The sequence below is a fragment of the Tyto alba genome, unplaced genomic scaffold (genome assembly GCF_018691265.1).
Source record: "Tyto alba isolate M040663 unplaced genomic scaffold, T.alba_DEE_v4.0 Super-Scaffold_41, whole genome shotgun sequence".
In the NCBI taxonomy this organism is placed as follows: domain Eukaryota; kingdom Metazoa; phylum Chordata; class Aves; order Strigiformes; family Tytonidae; genus Tyto; species Tyto alba.
This window is the reverse complement of record NW_024881317.1, coordinates 8,980,996-8,994,850: the sequence shown is the minus strand read 5'-3', so window position 1 is coordinate 8,994,850 and position 13,855 is coordinate 8,980,996. Positions and strand designations below refer to the sequence as shown.

The following is a 13,855-nucleotide window of genomic DNA, read 5'->3' as shown; positions in this document are numbered from 1 at the left end:
ACTAGAGGGTGGCCGTGCTCTGTGCCAATGGGATTGGAGCAGTTTGCCCAATGCAAACATTGCACTCGGCACAGATGATGCTGAGAGCATAGATTTTTGTCCCCAGCTGGCTTGCTTTGCTTCTTACCCCTTGGCATTGCAAAGCTGCTGATGGCCAGCCTCCCACTGTGGAGCAACTGCTGTGAAACACTCAGAGATACAGGCAGCAAGTCAATAGAAAAAGAAACAAAACAGGACAGGGACTTGCAGCCCATCTTATCCAACTTCTCAGCTGCATCCATTAGTCAGGGTGGAAGCCTCTGGTGGGTGGAGCTGTCTTTGCTCTTGTTTCCACATGAGAAATAAAAACTGTTGTTTTCTCTAGATTATAGCAATGGCTTAGAGAAATTTCAGAGGGAGTGTGAATGTCCTAATGCCTTCCCCAGCTATATGACACCCAGGGACCTGGTCACAGCAGCTCCCAATGACCATTCACAGAATACTTTTTGACAATCCCCCACCTCTGGCAGCGCAGGGAGGAGAGCTCACCTATGTCCCAGTGATGACCTGGGTACCCTGGGGGGGCACAAGCAGACGATGCCTCCATCATGTTCCTGGCAGGTGCCACCTCCACTGGGCTGCTCATCATGGCTGGGGTGCAGCCATGGCCACCAAAACCAGCAGTTCAGAGGAGTGACTGATACCTACTGCTATGGGGCAGTGCGGGAAGGCCAGATATGGATCTCCTGGTGCTTCCTTTGAACTGGTCATCTTCTGCTCTCCCCAGGGGCATGTAATTGCCATGGACAGGCAGAAGGGAGGTCCTGGAGGCTTCTGGGAATGCAGTTATGGTGGCTGGATAATTGCATTACCTAGCCAAACACAGACTGTCATTTGTTAAGACAGGAGCTATCGAACATTACCTGTGAAAACCCCCACATACTTATGGGTTCCCACCACAATAATGTTTGCTTCTGTGTTAATGTTCTCTGCTGTAGAAGAAGCAAAAAAGTGACAGTTATGCCTCCTCCCTCCCTTCCCTTCCATACGAGAAGAAGACACAGTACCTTCTGTAGTGGGTCCTAATGCATCTATTGCTTCTTGTGAGATTTGAGGCAGGGCAGCAGTAGTGGTAGCCAGCAGATGGGGATTGTTTAGAACAACGGCTGTCTCTGTCTCTTGTCCTAACACCGCGGGAGGGGAGGGTTCTATTTCAAGCTGAGTCTCTTCAGGGTTCCTGGGTGCCTGTGTTGATTCAACATCTGGAGTATTGGTACTAATTACAACATCTGTGACAGAGGTTTCTCCTGAAACGCCTGTGACTAAGTGTGTCACAGCTCCAGATGTCGCATCAGGAATTTCCTTCTCAGGAGCACCAGAAGGCTCACCACCGGCCAAAGATGTGGCAGCTGTTTTGATGTTAGCAGCAGGCAATGCAGATGTTTCTTCACTGGTTTCGTGGACTGTGGACGTTCCTATGCTGATTTCAGGAAATGCAGATATTTCACCACTGGTTTCATGGACTGGGGATGTTTCTATGCTAGTCTCAGGTAATGCAGATGTTTCACTCCTGGATTCTTGACTTGTGGATGTTTCTATTCTAATTTCAGGAAACGCAGAGGTTTCCCCACTTACTTCTTGAACTGTGGATGTTTCTATGCTAATTTCAGGGTAGGCAGATGTTTCACCCCTGGCCTCTTGACTTGGTGTTTCTATGCTAATCTCGGGGAGCGCAGATGTTTCCCCGCTGATTTCATGGATTGTAGAAGTTTCTATGCTAATCTCAGGGAATGCAGATGTTTCGCCTTGGGCTTCTTGACTTGTTGAAGTTTCTATTCTAATTTCAGGAAATGCAGAGGTTTCCCCACTGATTTCACGCATCGTTGAAGTTTCTATGCCAATTTCGGGAAATGCAGATGTTTCCCCACTGGTTTCATGGACTGTGGATGTTTCTATGCTAATTTTGGGGTAGACAGCTGTTTCACCCCTGGCTTCTTGATTTGTGGATGTTTCTATTCTAATTTCAGGATAGGCAGAACTTTCTCCACTAATTTCGTGGACTGTTGAAGTTTCTATGCTAATTTCAGGAAAAGCAGACATTTCACCACTGATTTCATGGACTGTCGAGGTTTCTATGCTGATTTCAGGAAATGCAGATGTTTCTCCACTGGCTTCATGGACTGGGGATGTTTCTATGCTAATTTCAGGATAGCCAGATGTTTCACCCCTAGCCTCTTGACTTGTGAATGTTTCTATTCTAATTTCAGGAAATGCAGATGTTTCCCCACTGATGTCTTGACTTGTGGATGTTTCAATTCTAATTTCAGGAAATGCAGACGTTTCCCCACTGATGTCTTGACTTGTGGATGTTTCTATTCTAATTTCAGGAAATGCAGACGTTTCCCCACTGATGTCTTGACTTGTGGATGTTTCTATTCTAATTTCAGGAAATGCAGATGCTTCCCCACTGATGTCTTGACTTGCGGATGTTTCTGTGCTACTTTCAGGAAATGCAGAGGTTTCCCCACTTACTTCTTGAATTGTGGATGTTTCTATGATAATTTCAGGATAGCCAGATGGTTCACCCCTGGCTTCTTGACTTGTGGATGTTTCTATGAAAATTTCAGGAAATGCAGATGTCTCTTCACTGATTTTGTGAATTGTGGATGTTTCTACACTAGTTTCAGGAAACGCAGATGTTTCCCCACTGATTTCTTGAGTTGTGGATGTTTCTATACTAGTTTCGGGAAATGCAGATGTTTCACCACTGGTTTCATAAGCTGTTGATGTTTCTGTGACACTTTCTGGTAATGCAGATGTTTCCCCACTTAGTTCACCAGATGCAGAGGCCTCACCACTTGGGCCAAAACTGTAGGGAAATGTGATAGCGGTTTCCCCACCCAGTTCCTGTGATACTGTTGGTCTTGTCACAACTTCTACTAAGTCAGAAGTGACTAAAGTGACTTCTGGAAGCCCTGAAGCCTCCCCACTAATATCAGTCACTGCTGAAGATTGTCCACTTAGATCTGTGGCTCCAGAAACGTCTCCACTGATGTATGGGATCCCAGATGGCTCTCCACTGAAGTCTCCTGTCCCTGAGGGAAACCCACTAATCTCCATGGCTCCAGACCCTTCTCCAGATAGTCCTCTGTCTCCAGAAGGAAATCCACTGATTTCTATTATCCCAGATGATCCTTCTCCCACTTCTTGTACAACTGACACCTGTGTTACGACTTCCACCGAAGTGGTGTCCACAAGAGAGACTGTGGAAAAGCCAGAGGTGAGTCCACTTTCCTCCCCAGACAGTAGGCCACTGGTGACATCGACTCCAGAGACTTCTCCACTGCTGTCAATCACTCCAGTCAGATGTCCGCTCATCTCGAGCACGCCAGAAGCACTCCCACCAAAGTCTACATGCCCAGAAGTCTCACCACTGATGTCTAAACTCCCAGATACCATGCCTGATGCATCTTCACCTCCCGAAGGCAATCCAATGATTTCTAAAATCTCTTTTGCTTCTGCTCCCGTAATTGAGAAGGTGGTTGTCCTTTCCTCCAAACTGGTATCTACAAATGTAATGCCCGAGCCTTCACCGCTTCCATCGATACCAGAGGTAAGGCCACTTAGGTCTACCAGGCCACTGATATCATGTGTTCCAGATGGTTCTCCACTCACATCCAGTCCTGAGGGCTCTCCGCTGAGCTCAGGACCTCCGGAGGGCTCCCCGCTGAGCTCAGGACCTCCGGAGGGCTCTCCGCTGAGCTCAGGCACCCCAGAAAGCTCCCCACTGAGCTCAGGCACCCCAGAAGGTTCCCCACTGAGCTCAGGCATACCAGATGGTTCCCCACTGAGCTCAGCTCCTGAGGGTAACCCTTGAGCTCCACCGCTGGTGTCCCACCCCGTGGATGGGAACCCTGACAGATCTCCTTCACCGCTGACCCCGATGGATCCTTTTCCTTCCTCTTGCCATTCTGGTGCTGTTGTTACAACTTCCACCAGTGTGGTATCCACAAGAGAGATGGTAGGAAAACCGGAGGTGAGTCCACTTTCCTCTCCAGATGACACGCCACTGACTATCCCAGTGCCAGATATTTCTCCGCTAAATCCAGAAGGCAGCCCACTGCTTTCCACTCCAGATGGCATCCCACTAGTTTCTGGTATCCTTGAAATAGGCACCAATACATCATCTTCTGTAGAAGGTAAGCCACTGATGTCAACAGTGCCAGAAGGCATGCCACTCAGGTCCCCTGAGGGTAGCCCACTTTCTCCAGGTGGAAAGCCACTGATATGCAGGTCTACTGATGGTAATCCACTTTCTCCAGTCCCTGAGTGTTCTCCACTAAATACAAAACCTCCAGAAGTCGGTTCTCCACTTGTATCCAGGACTCCAGATACCCACCCGGATGCCGAAGATTCACCACTGACTTGAGGTTCTCCAGACTCAGTCACTTCCCCTGACACTTTGCTGATGGAAGCATTGGTACTTGTTTCCTCTGGTATTATGGTAGCTGGAGGAAAAGCAGGTGGACTCACTGGAAAATAAAGAGAAAACAGAGAGAATGAGATAGGAAAATTATTTACTATTTTTTTTAAGGAAGTTATTAACAATTTCCTGATTGACTTTACCACCAAACTGATACCTTTGGGATAAAGGCACAAAGTCCTATGTGCCTGCAGAAATAATTTGGTCCCTTCAAATTTTTTAATGAACATCATATGTTAAACAACTATAAATTAAATATCTCTGGGAATCTGACAGCATATATAATCTTCTGACATGGGACAATGGCAACAGTGATACCAATTCCCAGGTGCCAAAACCAATCTACTGCTTCATCAGAGATAATGTGGGAGAGAAAAAGTTTGGTGCTGCTCTGACTACACTGCAGCTCTGTCCTCCCTAGAAGGCATGGCCTGAGATTTGTTTCTAGCCTACTTTCCCCATCCCAGATACACAACAACACATTTTGTAAGGTGCTCTGCCAGAGCTGTGTGTGCTGGTCTGCTGATCATTTAGTTCAGTCCTAGACAGAAGTTCAATAACATACATGTGTAGCTCCTCCTGTGTGCACAGCCTCAGAGTTTGATAATATGGTGATAAGAGTCTAGATTTAGAGGGAGTCCCCTTCAGCAAGGACACAGCTCTTTTATTTTGGGAATGTCCCAACCCTGCAACACCAGCCAAGTGTGACTCAGGAGATGGGGAAGCTCTGACCCACCTGAGAGCAGTGACACATCAGTTGGAAAGACCTCTGTCCCCCAGGCTGTCTGATTCTCAGGTTGAGTGGCAAATTCTGTCTCCACAGTCACCTCCTCCCCAGAGGGCACCCCCTCCACTCCAGGGATCACTTGGGTTGCCAGCACGTCTTCTTCAAAGAATGAAGTGACCCCATCCTCTGCGGGTGGCAGAGCTGGAACAAAAAAGTATTGAAGGGAGTTCCCAAAAATTCACGGTCTAAGATGACAGTGAAGTGCTTCGCCCAAACTGGCACCCCGATGTGCCCAACCTCCCTCATGACATCCCTTTCCCCGAGGAGACAGGTCTGAATGCCCTTCAAAGGGTGGGAAGGTACCTCGGAAGCAGAAGGCATGATGTCGGGACAGCGGGTCGGGGAAGCCCGTCTGGTTGTAGTGCTGGTAGATGGTTCTCACGCCAGGCGCATCCCCACCACAGGCGGGACGGGGGCTCACAATGGGATAGCGGAGGCTGCCATCAGCTAACCACCCAGCGTAGCATCTGTCCAGGCCCTGCTTCCAGGCAGCGTGGAGCTGGCCAACAGAGGCCAGTGTGGCATTTTGGCTCTCACAGTACTGCTGAGCTTCTGGGAAGGTGAACTGCTCTGGCTGGGTTGCGAAGAACACCTCGCCTGAGGGTTGGGGGAGAAAACAAGCATGAGTCCCTGCATCCCACCTGTGCACATGTAGATGTGGAGGTGTGAAGCACGTTTTTGCTCCACGGCTGTGCCCAGAGGAAGGGAGAGAAAGTACCCTTGAGCCTGTCAATGTAGCAGTACACGTCGTAGGTCTCTGAGGCTGGGCGCATGCCGTATGACCTCACACCCGGAGAGCTCTCTTTGTCTCCTACGCAGTTGCTTCGGGGATTCACAATAGGATACCTACCAAAAGAAGAAGAGAGGAGGTGACCCAAAGTCAGCCTTATGTACCCTGGACTGAAACCTCAGTGCACTTGGGAGCAGGACATGAACACTTCACCGTTAGAGATGCTCAGAGCCCTCAGTGTGGCTTGGAGACAAGTCCATTTACAGGTTGAGGCAAAAAATACAAACTTTCCTCCACTTTTCCTACATGTTAGGGGAGCTCACTGCTGCAGGATGTATACACAGGTTAGGAAACAGGTAGAACAAGCTGAGAAGAGCAGATCTATTGGCCACTAGATATCACGGCCTGGAGGCAGCCTTGGGTCAGGAAAGCTTTGGATGCTGATGAGCAGAGTATCAGGGCAGACCACAGCAAAGCCTCAATTTCATGGCTGAAAAGTAATTTTGAGAGGTGTCTTCCCCTAGTCAATATAGTTTTACCTGACTGTCTGGTCCCGCAGCCAGCCAGCATCGCACTGGTCAAAGCCAGACTCGTAGGCAGCCTGGAGCTGTTCGGGAGTGGCAATAACCGCGTTGTTCTCCAGGCAGGCCTGCTGGGCTTGGACAAAGGAGAAGGCGTATCTGCTGGTGGCAGCGCGATAGTGAAACACCACACCTGAGGGAAGAGAAGCTGTAGTGAGACATCAGATACAGGAACCCCCTCCACCAAGATGAATGACCAGAAAGGGTCTTCCCAACAACAGTGCAAGGACCAGTGCCTGCCAAACCCACTTTGATGAAGGTGCCGCATTCATTGAGCTCCACTGCCAATGAGGGTGATGTTCTGGGGATCTCTTTTGCTCTCCTCTAGGATCTTCCTACCCTGACTTTCCCCTTCCCTGGAGCAAGATGCATATGGAAGTGCAGAGTGTGACCACTGCAGCCCAAAGGATTAGGCAGCTGAGTCCTTTTCAGCACATGATGGGGTGGCCCACAGCCTCCTCCTCAACCCTCCTGTCCTACTGTAGTGGAGGCATTCAGCCTGTCCCTGACCCCTAACAGGCCTGAACACCCCCAGGGACCTGGATACCCTCCTCGATGGCAGAAGTTCAGGCTATTTTCATGAATGGTCACCTCTAGGAGAAACCGATCTTTAGGCTTCTCGGAGTCCTGGTGACTTACCTGTGGGTGAGATGGACTGCTCAGGGAGGAGACCAACACCAGGGGCTGCTGTCACTTGTACGAGCTGGTCTTCCACTGTGAACGCTGAGGCAGACTCTAGTTCTGGTGTGGCAGTCACACCCATGACCTCTTCCACTGAGCTCACCTCTGCCATTTCAGTGGTGACAGCAGTGCCTAAGGCTGTGGTGGTGACCTCTTCAGGTACAGCCCACAACCCTGTGACTTCCCTCCTGGTCACGTTCTCCTCCTCTGGGGTAGCTGTCTCTACTGTGGCACCGGTGGCGAAGAGATCGGGCAGGACAGTGAAGCCCTCGTACAGCTCTGTGGCAGTAGGTGTGATCTCAATGGGCTCCAGGGTGGCAATGCTGCCGCGGGCCTCCTCCTCTGTGGCGTTGCGTGCCAGAGGTATCTCCACTTCGGTCTGGGTGACAGTCTGGACAGTGAAAGTGCTGCCCAGATCACTTTCTGTCTCGTTTATGAAATTCCATGGGACTGGAATCTCAATGTCGTCCACTACATCAGGAGACAAAGAAACAATCAGAGAGGACACAGTCAGTCTAGCAAGGTGTACTGCACTGGTGCTGCCTCTGAGAAGAAGCTGGGTGTGTGCTGGCTCTTAGAGAGGCAGGAAAATCATGATGGTCTGGTAAAAGAAATGATTTTCCTTCCTCCAGTATGGATCTCTACAACACCTCAGCACCGAGGGCATGTTCATGAGTTAGAGGCAAGAGCAATGAGGCATGTTCCACAGCTGGTAAATCAGGGAGGACCTTCCCTGCTCCCCTCCCAGCTCTCCTTGCCGGGAACACCTTGCCCATATCCAAGTCTGCACTGACCTCTAGTGCCTGCTGCAAGGAATTTGAGGTGGCCGGAGGGGAGCTTGGATAACCTCCACAGCAGGTCTGAGCCGTGGGAAAAAAACAACTGGGTCTTCACACTCAATGTATGAAGTCTCACCAGGATCACGACCTCCTCCTGCTCTGCCCAGGTGACAACTTAAGAGTTCATCACATATAAACATGCTAACCCCATTACCAGGACAGCCAAGGCCAACTGCTGCACCAATTACATTCAAACATCTCCCACCTTTCCCCTCCCAAATCACTTTTCTGCTCAAGACACATCCCTTTGGTGTAGGAGAAAGTGCTTAACATGCCACCGAGCAGGTCAGCCTACAGCAAGGACAGTGGTTTAAAGAGCAACATAAAACAGAACTGGGCAGGTGAGGGAGGGATGGGACATCTTGGATATGCAGCAAGGCAGGTCTCAGCTGGGGAGGGAGAGAAAATAAGACATTGTCAAACTTTTCCCCTAATACTGCTTTCCCTGCTCTATTTATTTCCAGTTCCATTTTCCTGCTAGTTCATTTTATCCGGTATCTCTCAGACCTCAAGGGGTTCAGAGAATTAGATAGAGATGCTCAGACAAGGACTGTTTGTACTCAGCAGTTTCAGATGCATGCCCTGAGATAACCAGAAGGCTGGGGCTTGGTGGACCAGTATTTAGCTTGACCATGTAGCTGGATAACTCCAAGGGGTCTGAGAGGTTTTAAAGGGTCTCCTGACACACTGGTCATGCATGCATCTGGTCACGATTGGTCTGTATCAAAGGGGTTTCAAAACATATTTTAAAATATTGTTATTATTTTTTTAAAGATGGCAATCTTAATTTAATGCTAGCCTCTGGTTGCCCTGAACAGATCATGTACTACTGTGCTTTGTCCCCTTTTTGCTGCAGTTAGGAAAAAAAGGGAGTAGCTGAGATGCTCTCAACTTCCTAGGTGCATTTTTTCCCCACTTCTGATTGCCAGACTGCTGCAGTCTCTGATTTATCCCAATGTGGAAACTCAGGCACATCTGTACCACATCACAGCACCATATACATCTTCAGGGCCAGACCTGTTCTCTTCTTCCTTCTCTTCCATCTCCAGCATTCAAAGTCTTGTACATGAAGCACCTGAGCTCTGCTCCATGTCTCCAGGAGAGCTACCAAAGCTGGAAGATGTGGGAGGGCTGGAGAGAAGTGGGCTGTGTTACACTGTCACACCCACCTCCTCAGGGCCCCCCTGTACAGATCAGGCATCTGTGCACTTTCTGGATCTGCTTCCTACCTGGATATGAATGGGGGACTAATTCCTTTGCCAAACCTACTTTTCCCCCTGCTTTAAAAAAAAAAATTAAAGAAGCAAGAGGTTATCTCTGGCCAGGAAGCTCCTGCCTTCTGATGTGTAGAGACACATTGCTTAGTCCCACAGCCCTGATGCACTCACCACTATAGCAGATGGCATCGTAGCGAGAGTGGGGGTGAGGGTACCCCGTCTGGTTGACGTACAGGTACACTGTCCGCACGCCCACCAGGTTTCCTCCACAGTTGGGCCGTGCTCTGGAAATGGGGTAGCGGACGCTGCGATCGGCCAGCCAGCCTGCGCTGCACATGTCCATGCCGTCCTTCCAGGCCAAGTACAGCTCTCCTGTGGTGGCCAAACGGGCTCCCAAACTGTGGCATTTGTCGAAAGCTTCTTGGAAGGTGAACTTCTCAGGGGCGGTGGCATAGAAGACTTTACCTGCAATCACATCATCCGTTAGCACGGGAATTGGCTGTAGAATTTGATCCCTATTCCCTTTCTTTCCCTTTCCCACTCCTGAGACTCTGGATAAGATGGAAATTCCTGTGTATTATAGCTGAACTGCAACCACACGTTGGTGACTGTCTATAAAGACCAGAAGAAAGGGGGTCTTACAGACCAAATACAAACGGAAGCAAAACGTTCCAAACCAGCTGAAGCCACAGGGCAAGAGGAAGAGGAAGGACAACCTCAGTTCTGATGTGCTAAATATTTCAATGGAACCCTGTCATAAGCATGGGTGATGGACACCTCTGAACATTACACGCTCAAATGGATGACCAGAGACAGAGACAGAGATGGCATAGACTCTGGTGGAGGTTAGAAGGACTCCACCCTCTGTAATGCATTAGTCAATTGACATTAAAGTTGTCCAAGGTCTAACAAAGAGACTATAGAGAACATCTGGCCTTGCTGGGGTATGCGCTTTTCCATCTTTAACTTGTCTTGCCTCTAGGCCCTTTGCCTCTGTACTTACTGTTGTCCAGTCTAGGTACGATCAGAGCTTTGACTTACTGCATCTAGGAACAATGAAAGCCCCAAATCACCTTGCATTTGCTCTGCATAGCAGTAAACATCATAGGTTTCATCTGGCTCACGGACACCGTAGGTCCTCACTCCTGGAAATTCATCCTTGTCGCCATAGCAGCGCTCCCGAGGCCAGTGGATGGGGTACCTGTGGGAGAGGAGGGGCATGGGGGGGGGGGGGGGTGGCGGTCAGGACCCCGGCAGCCGCAGCGAGGCTGGGAGGGAGCTGTGGAGCACTGTGCAGTGTGATGATTTATGGCTTTTCCTGGGTTATGGGGAGGGGGAAGGATGATCTGCTGTTCTGCTCTCCCTCTGATGGTCCAGAGCACAGCAGGTCCCTGGGAACACCGGCCAAAGACTTCAGGCCAAGGTGCCTCCCCAGTGGGGGATACACAGCTCAGAATGGTTGAGCCAGATTTATGCATCTTGGCATAACATCTGTTTCATTCAGGGAGGATGAAAGATCAGGATTAAGCCATTGTCCACTCTACTATCACCACCAGCTGAGGAGCACAGTGGTCACTCTGCTTTCCTACTATAGACTCCCCCCTGGCAGAGAATTACTTGCAATCCACCGCCTCCTCTCTGCACACCAGCAATTACAATATTTAGCAACTGTTTCTCACCCATTTGTCAGTCAGTGGCCTCATTACAGAACCCCTCCCCTAACAACCCTGCCGTGGCTTTCCTTTTCCCTCCACAGCTCATTACCTGACAGTCTGATCAGCCAGCCAGCCAGCATCACACTGCTCGTACCCATCCTCGTAGGCAGCTTGCAGCTGCTCTGGAGTAGCAATGACAGCACTGTTCTCGATACAGGCCTGCTTTGCTTTCTCGAAGTTCAAGGTGTACCTTGTGGAGATTGCTCTGTAGTGGAATACGATGCCTGGAAAACACAATGGCCATCACTCACACCTCTGCTAGAGAACAACCAGCCCCTTTCCTTCAAAAAGAAGTTACGGATTCAAAGAACAGATACCACATGTCAACTAGAAACAATGAACTATTTATGCTGATTGTCTGTATTTGAGCACATCAAGCCAAGAGTGTCTTGATGGATTCCTTTCCCAGGACCTTGTGGAACACACTGATGACCTAGGACAGCAGCTGCTCTCCCATGGTGCTGTAACAAAGTCATATTGCATTAAAAGCCAGTACCTGAATAGTAGTGTGAACAGTGGCAGAAGCCCGCAGCCAGTCAGAAGGACTCAATACTTTCCTGATACAGGTCTGTGAAGCATTTTAAGTGCATGGTTCAGAAATCAGCTAGTGAGGCAGAACATGGGCTGTGCTGCTGTGCAGGTTTGAAAACTGCTACCTCCCAAGGTCCTGCTCAGGACCAAGGGTGCAGAGTATCAATCACTGTACAAACACCCAGAAAACAATAACAAGAGGTATATACACTTAAAATCTTCAGATCTGATACAAACATATCTAAGTCGTATTTATTTGACGAACAGGGATATTTATAAAGGATGGCTATCTGTACAGCCTAGCCTGGCATGAGCAGGCTTTAAATCAGGAGGAAAATTCACCAGGAGATGATGAGGGGACTCCCAGTCTCTGTTGTCAGATATGTGCTCCAGTGGATGTGAGTAGCAGAGGTCTGCCGGTTAACTGTCCTACACTGAAAGCAAGAACCATGAGAAACATAAGGGATGTAGTGAACTTCTGTTATTTTATCCACCTATTACTAGGATGGGCTTTGCAAGATGATGGGGAAAGTTTTTCCAGAACAGACCTATTCTCCAGCTGAGGGCATCCCATCTCCTAAAATGTTTGGAAGAAATAAAAGGTCTTATAAAGGCCTTGTTCCAGCTTCACCCCTCTGAGCAATAGTCCAGTGCATCCAGTACCACCTCCTGCCAAGGATGTCGTCTTACTGTCTCTGTAACTCACCTTCTGCCAGAAGAGTCATTTTATTGCCATATATCCTGCCATGAGTCATTTTACTGGTTTGTTTAGTCTGGTCCTAGCCTGCTAAAATAAATTCCTGGCTCATGGCTTCTGCTCACCTACGCATTGCCTTATCTGTGACCTGACTGAAAGGGTTTATGCCTATGGGGAGAGCAGTACCTCCTCTGCCCATATATTTCTTCCTCCCTTCTGCCCATGCCAGGCAGTAAGATCTTGAGAGGAAAGAGCAAGGGCAGGATCTCACCTTTCACTAGGACCTCTATTGTGTCTTGTCTGTCCTCAATCCCGTACATCACTTCACAGCGATAAATCCCAGTGTGGTTGGATCTCAGTGCCTTGATTTCCAAGGTGGCATCAGTGGGGATGGCAGGGTAATTGGGCAAAGAGATTGCCTCCCTGTACTCAGTGTTGAGCCGGATTTTCCCACCAGTGGCCACTAGCAAGACAACTTCGGTCCCATTTGAGAGTTTGCTCCATTTGATCCGTGGGGTCAGCAGAACACTGGTATCCTGTTCCTCTGGGATGTTGAAGTAGCAGGGAATGTTCAGGGAGCTTCCCAGGACAACACGCAGCGGAGACTGCTCAGGTATCTTCACTTCCAGGCCATCACTACTGTCTGCCAGTTCCCAAAAAAAGCAATGGTTACATCAATAATACATTTAATCCAAAATATCCAGTGCTTCAATATGCCTCAATGTCTATATCTGCTTTGCAAATCTGTACCCACATATTCAGACTTATCCTTTTTGGTCTAGTCTGCTGAAAATTCCTTGCAGAAAGGGAAGTTACAACCATGACCCTTGCACCATGGTTGCTTTTGGGATTTGGACCAGTGCTAGATGTGGGAATGAGGGGAATGAAGGGCTCTACTGCAGTGTAGCTGCTGCCCACGCTACAAGACCACACCTGACAGGGTTTAAAAAGGGGAATGCTGAAATTCCCCTAGTTTCCCCATATATCTGTCTTTGCTTGGAGCTATCTCCCTGGCTCCCCAAGCACAAGAACAGTGAGAAGCTATGGCACAGCAGCCATCCAAATAGAGGAGCAGATTTTGGGTACACTTATTTCTGGCTACTGCCCATGCTCAGGGGTGGGACCAGAGTGCAGTACATTGCTCAGTCCCGCTTTCCCACAGCCCGGGGCACGTACCTGAGGGCTCCACAGAGACGGCTGTGGTGATGACTCGCAAACACACAAACACTAATAGTAAAGTGGTCATAGTTTACCTGTGAGAAAAAAAAAAAAAAAACAGGGAGAAAGGATTTATGAAAGCTGTATGTTCGTAGGGAGCTGAGTGCTGCGGATGGTGCCGCGGGGCAGTGCAATGCTTTCAGCTGCCCCTTAAGGCTCCTACATGTGGCTGGCAGTGAAAGCTGGTCCTTGGGGAAGGATGCTGTCTCAAAATGCCTTTTGCTTCAGGAAATGAGTCTGTGAGACAAACAAATAAGATGCTCTGCTATGTACAACAGACTGAAGTGTTATTATAGATCACTTATTATATTGCTCTCCCATGCTCGCTCTTGTGATTCAGTCTTCCCAGTGGAGCAGAAAGACAATTTTCCGACAGATCTTCATACTTATTATGTAT

The 13,855-nt window shown here is 49.0% G+C and overlaps 1 protein-coding gene across 2 annotated transcripts in view; it reads right to left on the bottom strand.

Annotated features, from left to right (window-relative positions):
• The window catches only part of ACAN (aggrecan), a 52,230-nt gene that overhangs the window by 15,877 nt on the left and 22,498 nt on the right, over positions 1-13,855 (bottom strand). For both annotated transcript variants that reach the window (XM_032994357.2, XM_032994358.2), the window contains exons 2-12: positions 13,417-13,493; positions 12,512-12,883; positions 11,062-11,236; positions 10,371-10,498; positions 9,469-9,762; positions 7,200-7,712; positions 6,519-6,693; positions 5,968-6,095; positions 5,553-5,846; positions 5,199-5,390; positions 1,047-4,511 (exon numbers count right to left, since the gene is read on the bottom strand). In XM_032994357.2, the coding sequence (XP_032850248.2) occupies positions 1,047-4,511; positions 5,199-5,390; positions 5,553-5,846; positions 5,968-6,095; positions 6,519-6,693; positions 7,200-7,712; positions 9,469-9,762; positions 10,371-10,498; positions 11,062-11,236; positions 12,512-12,883; positions 13,417-13,486 (5,806 nt within the window). In that variant the 5' untranslated portion in view covers positions 13,487-13,493. The remainder of the gene's footprint in view (positions 1-1,046; positions 4,512-5,198; positions 5,391-5,552; positions 5,847-5,967; positions 6,096-6,518; positions 6,694-7,199; positions 7,713-9,468; positions 9,763-10,370; positions 10,499-11,061; positions 11,237-12,511; positions 12,884-13,416; positions 13,494-13,855) is intronic.